General features: G+C 33.1%; 1 protein-coding gene across 1 annotated transcript; it reads right to left on the reverse strand.

Annotated features, from left to right (window-relative positions):
- Nucleotides 1-1,177: 1,177 nt before the first annotated feature.
- Nucleotides 1,178-16,132, reverse strand: LOC124911987 (anaphase-promoting complex subunit 5). Its single transcript, XM_047452536.1, has 20 exons — nt 15,881-16,132; nt 15,644-15,803; nt 15,450-15,568; nt 14,869-15,118; nt 12,470-12,647; nt 12,307-12,385; nt 12,109-12,194; nt 11,534-11,657; nt 11,375-11,407; nt 8,133-8,381; nt 6,701-6,778; nt 6,335-6,597; nt 6,135-6,194; nt 5,926-5,993; nt 4,956-5,061; nt 4,740-4,881; nt 4,318-4,416; nt 2,819-3,083; nt 2,357-2,424; nt 1,178-1,423 (listed from the first exon to the last, which is right to left on the reverse strand). The coding sequence occupies exons 1-20, from the start codon at nt 16,028-16,030 to the stop codon at nt 1,280-1,282; spliced, it is 2,721 nt and encodes a 906-aa protein (XP_047308492.1). The 5' UTR covers nt 16,031-16,132; the 3' UTR covers nt 1,178-1,279.
- Nucleotides 16,133-16,714: the final 582 nt, after the last annotated feature.

Below are 16,714 nucleotides of genomic sequence, written 5' to 3' on the forward strand. Positions count from 1 at the left end.
TAATAATATTAGTATTATTTTTGAAAATTAGAATATACTACTTTAATATTAATTATTTAAATAAAATAATTATTTATTATAAAATATAATTTAAATATAAAAAAAAATTAAAAATTAAAAATATTCATAAATTGTAAAAATACTAAAATTCATATCAAACAAATTCTAAAATATAATTAAAATCCTAATAATCATTAAAATCAATAAATAAATATATATATATATATATAACTTTCTGTTTTCTTTCTTTTCTTCTCTCTCCAACAATACTTAAAAACCTCTACTCTAACAGCCTTCTTTAAATTGAATGTAAATAAAAAAAATTATAAATGAGCTAGGAGTGGGCTTAAGCCTTCCTCAGCCCCTAGCTCTATCCGCCCCTGGTTATGCGTTATATTGTGCTTGATGGAGTTATACGAAAAATAGAGACAGTATAAACACGGCTCGTTAGGCATGAGGCGTGTCCAAACACGACACGACTAGGTAAAACCACGATGTGCCCTTGCCTTCTCGTGCGTTTGTATAACTTTAAATTCCTCTATTTTTCATACTTTTTTTATATAAATAATTATGTAATTAGTTTATGAAGACAAAATCGGTGGAATTGATGTTTTAATTAATAAAACTGTATCGTTATGCGCTCGAAGAAGTTATACGAAAAATAAATACAATATAAGCACGGCTTGTTAGGCAGAAGACTTTAAATTCTTCTGTAGTCAAATTCTTTGTTGATTTGAAACAATTTTAATAAAAATACTATAATTTACTTTTCTAAATATATATATATATAATTATATATTATATATAATCATAATAAAACAATTATTTATTTAGAGTTTCATGAACATTTTCAAGTTATCTGAACCCATCAATTCATTGAAAAATGAAAATTAAATAGGAATTTCTCCCTTCTAATAAGTGAAGATAAGAGTCACAAAAATAACCATGGTGTTAAAACTTAAAACAATATTTGAGATAATGGTTAGAGAATTAGAATAATAGTAGTTGTTTAAAATATTCTCAAAAAGCTTTCTCAAAATTTTGGTGACAAAATATTATAGAGAATCATAAATCATATTTGAAAAAAAGAAAAGAAAAGGATAATCCATTAGAATTTCCGTATATACCTTTAGCTCAAGCCTCTCTTCATAATAGAAATTAAATTTGTACATACAAACAATGTTATTAATATATCATATTATATTTAATTATAAAAAAATATTACTCACAATCCAAAAAGTGACAAAGTACTTACAAAAAATAAAAATAAAAAAGTATTCTATATGCTTTGTTTATGGTCAGTTTGAAGAGCCATAATGTGGTTTCTGAATGAAGAAGCAGCTTCTTCTCTTGCCTCAAATAATTTCAACTTGTCATATATATTTGCCATCAAGTAGTAAGCTTCTGCTGCTAATTCATGATACTGTTGTTTGTACAAGGAAAATATCTTATTTATCATCTCAACAATATGTAAAGTCAAATACATTACGCTTTTTATTTCTGTTTATTTTTATCGGATTTATTCCCCGAGAAGGCTAGCACGAACCCCCACTATCATGACCCCATTTAAATCAGATAGTTCTTAGTGGGAATGGAACCTGAGACCTAGGCATGACTATTAGTAAACTCTACTTCCAAAATTAGTTAGGAACATTTGCACATAATTGTGACCCGGGATTAATAAGAGTTTTATATTGTCACTTCTCAATTTAAGCAGTTTTGTAGGATAGGCATAAAATTGAAAGACAGACATGGCTGCAAAATGGTCAAATTTACACTGGTTCTGGGCAAAAAGAGATTTCAATGGCAAATATATAGAATCTCACAAAACCTAAACAAACATGCTCCTATTAACATTAGGAACTTTTGGGAACAGGGGTTATTTGTTTTAAAAAAATGTCTAACTTTTATTAAAAAGAACGCAAGATGCGTTCAAACGTTACAAAAGGGAAGTAAAAAACAAAACAATAAATAAGAAAACATAAGAGTTTTAAATGTCAATGAATGGAAGTGCATCTGTGGTGGATATTATGGAAAGAACGAAATAGGAGAATTTTTGAAGGAAAGAGTTTTGGGGCCGATAAGATTAAAGGTTTTCTTTTTCAAACTTTCACAACAATCACAAAGAAGGGGATGTGCACCGGATGGGACTATCTTGAGCTCTAAATTTATTGTATTTTTGTTTTTTTTTCTTTCTTCACCCTTTTCTTTTCTACAAACTGTTTAGGAACGTTTCTTGCATTCCACTCTCAATTTGAATAAAAAGTTTTAACTTTTTTTCAAAAAAAAGGTAACCAACTCTTGAGAATATATAACAGTGCCAGAAGGCAAAATTAAGATCATTAAGTTGGCTAACCTCTAAGAACTCTAGTTCTTCGGCTGCTTGTCTTAGGGGATCCAGAACCATCTCAGGATCATCAATAACTGCAAGCAAATTAAACATAGTATTCTTATCATAACCTTTCTCACAACAATATCACAGTTTTTATGAAAAATGTCAACTTGTACAAGGAAAAGGAGACAGACTTTCGTAGAAAACAAAAAGTATATGGAACAAGAGACAGAATGTGATATTTATCATATTACACAAGCATAAAATACATTCAACATATACAAACTTGAACTTAAAAAAAAATACAAATAGCCAATCTGGTCCAAACATTAGAGAACACCATTGGGAAAATGCATAAATATGCTCCTGTACTTTTTGGCTATTTTCATATAATTATGCTTACCTCACTTTTTAAGACTTACTCCATATGTGACAAATTATAACTATAGAAAAATATATATATATATAAATGAAAGAATGAAATACCTGAAAACCCTGGGTCTGAAAGGTAGCATTTTGATTCTGCAATAAAAGCCCTAGATCGAAGCTCTAAACCTCCATGACCTAGGATAACAGGAAGAGCACTATGTATTATATTTGAAGCCCGTTTTGAATGGTTTGGTCCAAGCAAGAGCAACAACTCAGCCAGTGTGAGCTTAGCAGAGACTTTAAGTAGATCCAGGTTAAGTGACTGGGAAAATGTGAGGCTGGCCAAAGCATAGGGAATTCCTAGAACAGCTCTTCCTGATCTCTGATAATAAATAATACAAAATAAAAAATGAGGTTGCATAATAGCAATATCTTACTATATAAATAAGTAAAATATATATTACTCCAACATCTTCTCTTTGACAAGAATATCTAGTTTAAAAAAGAAATAACAGACTTCTTAATGAAGGTCTCCTTCACAATTTAAATGGAAAATAAACAGTGAGATCATCATAATGGGAGTCAAATTAAAATGAAGATATTTTCAATGGCATTACACTACCAACTTATAGCCCATTTCTAGAGAATAACTCTAGAACAGAATTATAAATCGATTATGAAAGTAAGATAAGATTGACTTAAGTAATCTCTCATTGTAAGCAAGATGTTTTATATTTAAACATGGTATCACAGTCAAGGTTTTTCATATCGCCTTTTTTGGCACCAATGTCGTCCATGGTGGGTTTTTGTTGCATTTATTTCTGTGGAAAATATCAATCTATGCTAAATCGTATCCCTGATTTTATTCCATAGATAAGCATTCAATACATTAGGAGAGATTTAAGAGACGATGTGGATGAAAATAATACTACAAATATTTCTCTTCATTGAATTCCAACAATTTCTAATTCATGGTTCAGTGGTCCTGATTTTATTCATTTCTATCTAGTTGTTTCTGTATCTTGAAGCTAGGTTTTCAACTGCCTCCATCAACCACCTTGTTTGTTACTGTTGTCAACCTTAGTATATTGCAACCATTCAAAAGATTTGTTTGTTCTAGGTGTACAACTACTTTGGTCAGCCTCGTCTCAGCACCACTTACTTCACCAGTCACAGATTTGATCCTTAAACTCTCGATTTTGAGCATAAAGGTCATTTCCAGAAAATTGTTTTTCACATTTTTATAAAATCTTCAGGATGTTCATTGGATGGAAGCCATAAAATATTATTATAACTACAAAAATACTTAAATCCCTACAAATCAAGAATTCTAGAAAATAATTATATGCTTAATAACAAGCAAAACAATTACAGATTTGTGGATTTTGTTTCTAAACAAGCTGGCACAACAGATTTATCTTACAAAACATCAATATAGTTCAAATTTTTTGTGAGGTTCAAGCACTCAAAATCTTGTGAAACTCAAGCATTCTGGACATCATCTTCAATATCATAAAATTACTAGCACTCACAAGTAAATCAAATACCCTTTTAGTTTCAACTTATTTCCCTTGTTAAAGCCAACTAAAATATCCTAGTGCAAAATCTAGTCATACCTTGTGGATCTCTGCTAGCAACAAAAGAACCCTGGCATTTTCGACCTGCATATTGAATTTGTAACACATGCAGAAGAGAGAATGTGCTGTAGAAGCAGCCTGCAAAGAGTAGAATAGGAATGAACCGGAAAACGGTTATTTCGATCAAAGCATTGGAATATCTATGTACTGAAAAAGTGCGTATATGCTGCAACATTCAAGGCCTAAACTGAATGACATTTTGAAAAATGGCTAAATAGAACTCTATTATATATATGATGCATCCTTGCATCAAAAGGCATTAAGATTATTAGAGTCAACAGAAATTTTATCATACCATTGTCCATTATGAGAATTCGAAATTCTATGGTATACAATGTAGACAGGTTATTGTTGAATACCATCTTCAACTTGTAAGTTCAAACAAAAATTAGGAATAAAACCTGGCCAAACTGGTTAGCAGCAAGCAATGTCCGAGAATAGCGAATCCTAGCTTCCACCTTCAGTTCCATGTCAACACCATTCACCGAAGAAGCCAGAACTCCAAGTTCGTCACATAACTGTTGAGCTAATTTTAGATGCCCTCTGCCAAACATCAAACTCGAAAACCAGTTACTTTTCAGAATTGTAACAAAAAGATGTCAAATTATTAGCAATACCTGTGTAAAGCTTGTTCATGAAGCAACTGCAATTTGAGCAGCAAAATTCGAGACTTAGAGACTGACAAAAACTTCTCTTCAGCAATTCTTAGAGCAGCAAGTGCTTCTGCACATGTGGATACATAACAATAAACATAGCTATGGTCACATCTCACGGTGAAGAAGAGATAATATGGAGTGTTGAAAGAACCCAACATTTTGCTGTTATAGATAACCAAATGTGAATGAATAAGAGAAGTTAGAGAACACAGAATGCCTTCGTAGGAGAATTTTAAAGGTAACAGTCCAACCATTACAAATACTAGCTGATATTATAATATTTATAGGAGAATTTTGAAGAGAGGGAAACTTTTATATATTTGAAATTGATGAACTATTACAATGGGACACTACAAATATAGAAATCCTAAGTTCATAGCATATAACCTTAAATTTAGCAAGGCATTGCTGGTAGACAAGTCATGAACAACAAGACCTAGCATGCCATAAATAGGCAACACGATGAAACATAAGCTTTTGCCAAAGCCTACTAATACACTTTTGAAGCTGGGAAAGAATATTTAAAGGCATTTCTAATCATTCTATGTCCCATACCATGACATATGTGAGTACAAATTCTATAAACCTAGTATTGAGATAGATTAATAAATTTAAAAAATGCTCAGGCATACTATCTAGTAAGTCCTTTTGAAGTGTAAATGGGATAGATTTAATGAGCAAATGTCATATCTATAAATTTGTAGGTAAAATTTAGTGCTTGGAATCAACATTTGATATTTTTGTCGAGCTAATTTACTTTAAAATGTGATCATTTAAGAGGCCTTCAGTTCAAGACATGTCACATGTTCATTCTCTGAAACAGGAACACATACATAGTAACTCAAAAATGGGACAGTAAAGATTTGTTTGAGACATTAAACATCATCAATGGAACAAAATTGGACAATAGTAGAAATGTAATTTAGCTGACCTTTGTAACCTTTAAAAATGGAAAGATGTTGAACAAGCTTTGCATATGCTGATGCTGCATCAGCAGTGCTGTTTAGGCCAATAAACGGAGGAATAATAATAAAAAGGTGCAATTAAATAAGTTGTACAAATCAAAGGGCTACAGGAGATAGCACTCAAATTAGAGCAGTGGACAAAGGAAGCTGCATAAAATTTTAAGATCCTAATTACCTTGATGAATCAGCAAAGCATGTTGTATGGACCAGCGCATTTATTCGAGCTAAAGGAGCACTATATGGAGGGAAAGACAAACATATACATAAGCTGATATGACTCGGAAGATCAGTACCATATACAATATTACTTTATCCACTCTCATATTTTATTACAGGAGAAAAGTTTAATCCACATGGTAAGGCAACAGTTACTACCTTCCATATATTTCCCATGCTGTTGCTCGAACTAGGTACGAAGAACCAACTACTTGCAGCACTGACTTAGGTAGAGAATCTTGTGGGATAGAGAAATTGAAAGCATCTAGTTTCATCTCTGATTCATTTTCTTGGGTGGAAATTAGTGAATCAAAAGGCTTTCGATATTTTTTTAACCAATAGGTACTAGAAGAAACATCGTTTATCATTCCAGAATTTTCTCCGCTAAAGTCACTCATCAGATGATGGGTTTGTCGCAGTTCCTGCAATGTAGAAAGAAAATAAATGATTAAAGAACCATAACACTACCAAAATTAGTTAAGTTGTTTAATGCAAAATGGATGATATAGAATTGAATAGTAATACCTTGCAAACATTTATGGGGCATGTTTTGCATTTCAAGGAGTATTTTGGACCAAAAGAGAGTAAAGGTCTTTGGACATGCTGCAAATTTGGAGGAAAAGGTGAGAAAACAAAAACTTCGATAACTACATAAACAAAATAACCTTAAGCATCAACTTTATTCAAGAGACGTAACATTTACAAGTCCATGTTGCATAATCATATTGAAAGAGGGCAAGGGCCTGACATCATCAGTAAAAGGAAAAGAAAATGGAAACCTCAATCTACATTCCATGCTCTACTAGATTTGTATTCAAAATGTTTTGAAGTCATTGAATATTCCGACATAGAATATTCTCCAATTTAGACATCATCAATTGTCAACCGCTTCTTTTAATCTATAAAACATTCATCAATTGAAAGAACTATCTAATGTGACATCCTCACGACGACACCTAAGCTTGCAATTGAAAAAATATTTTAACGTTCCTTCCTATTTTACCTCCCAGTCATTACAGATTTAAAGCAGGTCCATGTTGTTGGTTTAAGTGAGAAAAATGGCACATTCATTACCTCCCATAAAGTGAATATTTTCACATTTATTAGGAAACCCAAAAACTCTCTTATAATGTCCCCTTGAGGAAATCATGACGTTCCCTTGAACTGGTCATACGAGAGCTTCTGAACAATCCATTCCAACCTCTCATCTTGATAATTGTTAATCTTTGCCAATTTAAAGTTATCGGCGTGCCCAAGTAGTGTAGCTCAGTGGATAAGGTTAGACTATTTTAGAGTATTTGTTTCTTGAGTGGAGGTCAAGGGTTCGACTCCTATTTGGCGTGTTTCCCCCTTTTAAAAAAGTTATCATTGTGGATAAGGTTGCCAAGGTCTCTATTGTACATGAGAGTAAAATCTATATGCCATTAATCTATCAGAAGAAAGTACTCCTTTTTTGGGCTTTCTATGGTTTGAGAAGTTGTGTTGATCTTTGTTATGACGCGTAATCTCCATCTTTGAAGGTTATATGCATGCTGTCGATGTTTTTTCCATTTCTCCTCTCTCTTATCCTTCTATTTACACTCTACTCACATTCTACATGAAAATTAGCTATAAAATATCCAGAAACCAGCATAAAATTAGCTTGCTGCCAACAGCTTCAAGTAGATACTAGGAATAAGGTTGTATAGAAAATTGTACTTTACATACTACGAATTCACTACTTATTGAGAGGGAAGAAAAAGATATAGTATTACCAAACATGAGAGCATGATCATCACATAATTTCAAGCCTATCTCTAAAATGTTGTTTTGAGAACATATTTTAATTAAGTAAACAATTCAGTCATTAGAACAGTATCTGTTCAGATAGTGAACAAATTTGAGAAAATGAATCATTACAATAGTAATTATTTAAAGCCAACTCGCAACCACAGAGCATGACACATTAAAAGCTTACCATTAATTCAAATTTTGCCATAGCAGTATGATTGCAGGCCACTAGCCGCGTTAACTTCAGATTTCCTGCTCTATTTATTGATTGTCTCAAAAGCACCAACAATTTTTGCTGAACGGCCAGATGAGAACCTAGATTAATTACAGGCGAATATGATGATCCAAGAATTCCAGATGTGTCAGAGATTCCAAATTCAGCCAAAAGGTTACAAATGGCCGCTAGCGTATAAGCCAAACAGGTATCATCACCATGCTGAACATCAAAAGGCAGAAAGGTAAAATCCCTCAATAGTCAGCCAAAAAGGATAACACAAAAAAGCAGAGAACAACGTTATGATAAAACAGTTCTTAGCAACTTATTAGCACTCCGCTGTAAATTTCTTAAGAACATATAATATTTAAGATATATAAAATGCAAGAAACAAATAGAATACAGAATAAGTATAATTATCATGCAGGTGCACATGGAATGCAGCAGCTGCCAGTAGAAAGGTATCAATTGAGTAAATATTCTAGAGAACAGGAACATATAGTTTTGTCATCAGCTTATTCGCTCCAGTTTATTCGCTAATCGCTCCGATTGAAAAAACAATTTGCTAGAAATTCAGCTTATTCACTCAAGCTATTATAGCAGTTTATTCGCAATTGCGCAGCTTATTCATGGAGAATAAGCTGAATCAAACTAGCACTTAGAGAAACTTAGCTATAATGAAAAGTCCAGCTAGCCATCATGAAACCCTTTGAATGGATAATATACTACCATATTGTTATGACTCAATTGGTTAAAGAATGAGACCTGTATTTCAAAATGAAATTATGAGGTTTTACTGTGGGTTTAATAACAGTTAGACTCTCTAACCTTAACCACTAGCTTTTAAGGTGTGGTTCTCCTAAAGGTTATTACAGTTGGTATTAGAGTCAATCCGTTGTGTCTTGCGGGCTATGTTGCACGAATGCGGATACAGCTATCGTATCAAATACGATACGGATACGGCGATGCAGAAAATTTAGAGAATATAGGATATGATACGCACATTATTAAAATTATAAAAATATTCTATATATAAATTTAATATTAAAATAAATAAAGATAAAACAGTTGGGCGGTGGCGGCGGAGGTTGAACAGTTGGAAGGCGGCTGTGGAGGACCGGAGGTTGAACAGTTGGGAAAAAGACGAAGACAATAAAAAAAGGGAAAATGTAAGTCAGTAAATGAAAGTATTTTATGGCAGTAGAAGAAATGGGAGGCATCAGGCAAAAGGAAATATTAGATTAGGGGAATAATTTATTTTCCTAATATAATATAAGTCCTAATTTATTTTAAGATCAAAATTTTATTTATTTTCATTTTGATCTTAAAATTTTTATTTTTTGAAAATTCACCCAAAACGTATCAAAGCCCGTAACGGATTGGTCAACCTTACAAAAAGTCAATGACCTCTTTTTCCGTATCCGATACTCCATAAATAAGATTTGGAGTATCGGTGCTACTTAGCTTGCGGGTGAAATTGTGTTGTGCGGCTGGTGACGCCATAATTGCATTGTTCTCCCGGGGACTAGGAGGCGATAACACAGACAGGCACATGGACATTTGGTCATAGAGTGTGGTGGATTGTTATGACTCAATTGTGCATGAGACTTGGATCCCCACAATAGAATTATGGGGTTATAGTGTGTGGGGTTTAATTAATATATGGCTGCAAATTAAAAATCCCAATCATGGGTAGATCTGATACGATTTTTTTTTTCAAATCCCCAATCATGGGTTGATCTGATATGATTTTTTTTAAAGGTGTAACTTTTCATTTATCATTCGGTCAAGAGGATCTCAATTTTGTGAATAAGGTGTTGGACAGACACTCTATCACAAAGACAAACAGTGGGACAATATCCGAACACAAATCCCCCAATGCAAAAAATAAATAGTGAAAAAATGCCTCAGGAAAAAGGAAACGAGACAAATACCAACAAAGTAGGCACATAAGCAAAAGAAATACAGCCAAAAAGGAAGGTGAAGAACAATGACCCGGTGACGAGGAAAATCCATCCCCCAACCAATCTTCATTGACGCCCTAATAGTCACCAAAAACAGAAGTCCAACATCCAACAACAGGGACGAAAAGGTGCAAAATATAAGGGATTTTATATTTGAACGTAAGTATATCCTGGATCTCCAAAATGATATTGGCATGTTGGTATGCATGTTGTAGAGTAAATGGTATAGGATGGAGCTCGAGTATAAAGTATTGACTTATTTCTTAGGGAAAGGATCTAGGGTTAATATCAATCTATAAAATAGGACTTCGTAAGTATATTTTGATATAAATAAAAGGTTCCAAAGTTTCCAATCCAAAAGAAAAAATTCTTGGAATTAAGAAAAATGCTTTTGTCATATACACCTATGGATTGCAACAAAAAGCTTGGAGCTGATGTAAATAGTCTACTAGTACACAAAGGAAGATTAGTTAGGCAACTAATCCTCTTGGCTCGTACAAGACCCTGCATATGTTTTGTGTTGAGCTCTGTCTGATAGTATATGCACACTAAAGAACATATGGAGGCAACCTACACCTACAGAATCCTAAGGTTTCTTAAATTCACTTCGGATAAAGGACTATTATTTAGTAAAAAAAACCGTGGCAGTCATATCCAACACGGAATAGAAGTTTTAGAATAAGCTCAATGATATAGACTCGTACACATTGAAAATATATAAGTATAAAATTATGTGTAAATATATAGAATGGAAGATTCAAAATAAAGGATAATCAAATATATTTAAAATAGTATTAAATGTATGTATAGCTTTTTAAGTTAAAAACATTTGATACATTATGCCAGCCCATCCACACTTTCTTTTTCGTAAAATGGTCCGGGTGTGAAGTCTCGAACCCATGACCTATAGGACATGAGTTTCTACGCTCTACCACTGAGCTATGAGTCTCCACCGGCCCATCCACACTTTATATACACAATAAAAACTTATTCTAAGTAGATTTATCTAGTGCAGTGATTAATCATGGTATCATCAACTATTATAAGAAGAGTGCGTGAAGGATCAATGACATAGACAACCAGATCAAATGTGAAAACAAATTTCAGGAATAGTAAGAAACTTAACAAAAGTTGTAAGTACATAGCCTTCAAGCAATAAGTGGAGCATTTTATGCTATGCAAGCTGAACTAGTTAAAGAAAGGAAGAGTGACATATCCAAATTCAACCATTCTAAATTGTTGAACACTTACATGTTGACAAACACGGACTGCTTCAGTTAATACCTGCATAACAGTAACCAAGAAATAGCAATCAAGATTTCAGAATGCAATTGGATACCCCTTTTAAATGAAAAATGATAATTAGACCAAGTTGATAACAAAAAATGGATACAAAGCGGATTATAGTACCTCCAAAGATTGCCTAGGGTGACCAAAGTGGAAATGCATCATTCCCAAAAACAATAAAGCGATTTCATATTTTCCAAGATCAGTTCCAGACAAAAGTGGGACATCTAGTCCTTCGGTCCCTGCACTTTAAGTCCAAGAGTTCCATGTTAGTGTATATGTTTTAAAGCTCAGATGTTCAAGCGGTAAAACAAATTAACAATGTGATATAGTATGATAGACATGTACATGTAATTGAAAGCAGAGATTTAGGATACAAATTTAGGATTCGACTACTTAAAAAGTAATTCTCCTTTTTCTCCTATATTTTACATAATTCTCTTCAATTCATCTCTGCTGAGTACTATTGACCTCATAATTCTCTTTCAATCATCTAGCCCAAGTAAAATTGACCGCATAATTACTGAAGTAGAAACCATGTCTGTTTTTGTACATGTACCCTTTTTTTCTTTTTTCTTTTTTTTGAGAAAAGTGACTTATAGTCCTTTCATTAAAAATGTACCTTTTTTATAATTATACAAACTCTGCATTTCAGACAACTGGCTACACACAGACACAAATTTCAGCCAGGAACTCACCTGTAATCAAAGTAGCGATGAAGATTCTCCAAGGCAGATGGATAGTCATCATTATAAAGGCTATTCAAGTACCGCAAGAAGTGAACCTGGTCCATTACAGAAACCAAGAAATGGTGTTCAAAAAAATGAAGCTCTTATTAGTGTGCACAAAACAACAAGAGTGAGGAACACCAGCTAGCATAGACAATAATAACATACCCGATGTAGCTCGGGGGCCAACTTTTGCAACTGGGTCAAGATGGATTCAAACTCTTCCAAAGGAAAGGAACGACCATTCCTGTACCAGAAACACATTGAAAGCAGCTGATATACTAAATCTTAAAAATGAAAATTACGCAACCAAATTAAAAGTAGAACTTACTTTTCAATAGCGTCAGCTTGCTCGCGTAAGTATCCTTGTATCTGCAAGGTTGTGCGTAAATGGTATCCACTAGAGCCCATACACTTTGATATAGCATCTAAAGGATCTTCGGTATGTTTATGGTTGTGTTTCACTTTTAAGTCAGAGGAGACCTTAAAGGGTTTTAAATCACTTCTATCTGTCAAAGATAACTAAGAATGTGTCATCTAATTGAGCTAGAGCAGGATCAACTAAATGATCTCATCTTGAGACTACCACAACAAACTAATACTAATAGTATTAAAGAAACCAAAATGGTAGACTCATTTGGATCTATACAAAGATAAGTAAGAAATCAAACATCAAACCAAATCCTCATATAGCAACATTTACATCCATGGAGAACTGCTCTTGAAGGCAGAGCAGGTAAAGGAAAAAGCCCAACGCCTTGTTTGGGAAAGGTTTTGGGGTTATTTGGAATTCTCCAAATAATAACAAACACCCTGCAATTTCATGGTATCCCTAGGCAATGCTTGAGAGAGATGTTGGCAGATACAAAATCGCCCTCAAACGACATCCAGAAAAATCAAATTAAATTTTGGTCATTAGTAATGAAGGCCGAATAACCAAGGAATCCGGGTTCTTCAATTAATCTAGTTTTTCTTAACCAAAGGGGCACGGGTAATGGTTTAAATCAGAACCCTTAAAAACTCAAAACAAACAACCCCCACCACACAGCATTACAATAAACAGGAAGACACTAATAAGTGTTGATCATTTTAAACCATTGACAAACACAAAAGTTGCTTAGCAAGAACCATCAGCAATCATTCTTTAGGAACCAACAAAAAAATATAGAACCAGACAGACACACGCACAATACATAAAGGCACAAACTGGACTAGCCAGCAAAAGGAATCACTTACATCTAAAGAAACGGGAGTAAGAGGACAGACATAAGGAACCCCAGATACAATTTGTGATGAATTGAAAAGATAAAGGCAAACCAATGAAATAATAAGGAACCAAATAACACAATCAATTATCAACTAAGTGTAGGAAAATATGATGAAACCAGGCAAAAACTGTAGGTGAGGGTGGAAATAACAATATAGGCTAGTCCCACAAGTTATCTCTTGGGATGTACCACAAGAACTATAGGCAAGCCCAACAGGTTAACTCTTGTCATGTACCACAAGTTGACTTATTTCACTCTTAGCAATGTGTTGTATATTTAATTTTTCATGTATTCATATGGTTTTAACCAATAAAAAATATGAGAAAATTAGCCCACAATCAATCCCCTTTCTCTTATTCTTGAGTGAGAAATATGATCATGATGAATATCCTCCTTAGCCCAGCAGCTACCAGTGGAATCTCGGAAGACAGCCTTAGATCATAAGCTACATCTGTAATATAATTTAGATAAAAATATTGATCTCTGACACTAGTTTGAATCCCAATTGAAGCATATCTTATAACTTTTCAAAAAATCGTGTAGAACTGCAAAGAATTATATTATTGATAAAAAAAAATACTTTATTATAATGATAACTCGATGCCAACATTTATAGGATACATATAATAAACATATGGAAACCCTAAATCAAATATCATCTGATATTCCAATCAAACCCCATTTTTAAAAAGATGTTCCAGTACATCTATTATTAGCTCTTTAGAATGAATGTGAACTTTGCCATTAGGCATACATCATGAATTTTCTTTGTAAGTTGAGGGCTTTTTCTAATGTCAGCTTTGTCAATGACAAACTTGATCTATTACTAGGATGGTACATATCTTGGTGGCAATTAGGTCACACAGAGAACTAACTTTTAATATCCTATCTTGGTCCAGTTCTTAAGAAAGTATAGAGCCATACCATATCCCACACGATTAGCTGACTGCTTGTTAAAGACAATGTTCTTTAAGTTGGGTTCTACATGATAAATCTTATGATTATGTGTTTTGTGATTCAAGCTGCCATCCACATTAGACTAAATCGGGTCCATGATAACATGGTGAAGCATATTGTGATAGACTGTCAAGTTTGTCAATAAATTATACCATATGTGAAGCAGCATCCTCATATCCATACTTAGCCACCATCTCAGTTTTATTCTCTTTGTTGTGTAACAAACTGAGCATGATAGGTATATATGCTCTACTTTGAGGGGACTATTAAAATATGAGTAGAAACAAGGTTTGACATTGACTCCACATATGGATGTAGATCATAGGTGGTATGTATAAATAACCTATCTTGTTAAGGAAAAACAATACCTTGGGATATGAAACTATATGTTTTCACTCTCTAGTTGCTCCACTGAAAAAATTCAATGCATCCTCAAGTGCTATGCCACTATTTAGAAGTATCAATTCCAGCAATATAAGAGTGAAAATCCCCCAAGCAACATTACCTTCAAGGCATCCTCCAAGTGCTTTAGGCGCATGACTATGGAATAGCCCTCTTTCATTGGATTTTTTTCTTTCTTCAATTTCTGCAGTAACTTCTCCAAAAGAAAATTTCTCCAAGTCCATGTTCTCATATCCTGATGATAGATCTTGATCCATACGAGAATCCTGTAATCGGGGGGACTCATATAACTCACACTCGGAAAGTGCATCTTTACAATACGTTGTAATAGTTGTTATAAGATGGCACACACCCTGCAATCCAAAAACATATTAGGAAGGCATATCTATTCAAGGGAGAAAATGAAACTTTTGGAGATGCAAACTGTTGTGAATAAACACTCAATTACATTATAAAACAATTCATACCGAAACTATTTCAGCATATTTAGAAGCTACAATGATCAAATCAGTAGTCAGAACCTTTAAATCTTTGATCTAATAGTTTGAGAGCTAATTACTAAGTTGAGATTCAAGAGTTCAAGATTTGCCATAAACCCTAAAACAACAACATTCAACGCCATCTGAATCAAAAAAAAAAATAAAAAACTACAAACTAAAAGCAAACAGTAAGATATTAATGTACCTCAAACGACAACTTATTAAATTCAAGTATGCAACGCCGAAGAAATAATCCAAGTTCACAATTAGGATCCAATATAATTTGATCATCATCCACACTTGATTCTGTTCCTCCAAGGAAATCTAATGACAAAAAATAATTAACAAAAAGTAACCAAAGAAGGACAATCATAGAGTGTAATGAAGTAACAAACTAACCTAACATATCACTGAAGAAGTTAAACAAGTCATCAGGAGACGAAAATGACAAAAGCCTCCGCGTTAAATTTTCACAAAACCAGTCATTAAGATGACCTCCAATTTCCTTCAATTGTGCAATAAGTTCCTCTAACCTCGGCTCGAAAACACCATCGCGCGACTGCGAATATGAAAAAACATGGAGATTATTTCGTACTAGTAAGTTATTAGACTAATTAGAAAGGAAAATGGAGAAACCTTGATGAGTGACAATAGAAACAAGCCGAGACGATTGTGGTTGGAGACGGAGGAGAATGGAAAGGGAACAGATGATTGAGCGGGAGGTGCGTACATCTGGAGGAGGACACAAACGGAGACTTTGTGCGGCGAAAGAATGAAACCTACCATTTCGTTTACGATTTGCTTTGAACTTGGATTGAAGTGAGTCGTCTTCTTCGTTTAGTGTTAAGCTCTGTAAAAGAAAGATGACCTAATTTCCCTCCACCGATGAATTTGAAAACCTGCAACTGGTTGTTCTTCGTCGGAGTAGTGATACTGAAAATGAAAAGATTAAATTTGTAAATTGGCTAATAATTTATGTGATGTTTTTAGATTGAGTCCTTTAACTAATTTTGTTTTAAATTATTTCTTCCATTAATAGCCTTTCCATAATTTGGAAACAATCGGGAAAAAAAATAATAATAATAAATAAATATTTTATTAAATATTAATTTAAATGAATGTTTTAAAATATATTTTAAATAAATATATTAACAAATTTAATAATATGCATTATTTTCAAATAAGTCAATTATACATTTAATTTTTTTTAACAAGAATATTAGATATCAAAGCTCTTGATTTAATTATTTAGTGTTCTTTTAGGTTTTATTACTTTTACTTGAATGAAAAATTATCTATAAATTTATTTTAAAATATTTGTATGTTCCCAATTCTATATTAATTATACATAAATATATTTATATTTAAATATATATGAGCAAGTAAAAGAAGAGCTAGTATCATCTTTCATGTTATATATATATATATATAAATAAATGATTCGGACAACAAAATTATGACAAAAATAAG

The sequence above is a fragment of the Impatiens glandulifera genome, chromosome 8, assembly GCF_907164915.1.
Source record: "Impatiens glandulifera chromosome 8, dImpGla2.1, whole genome shotgun sequence".
NCBI classification, from domain to species: Eukaryota; Viridiplantae; Streptophyta; class Magnoliopsida; order Ericales; family Balsaminaceae; genus Impatiens; species Impatiens glandulifera.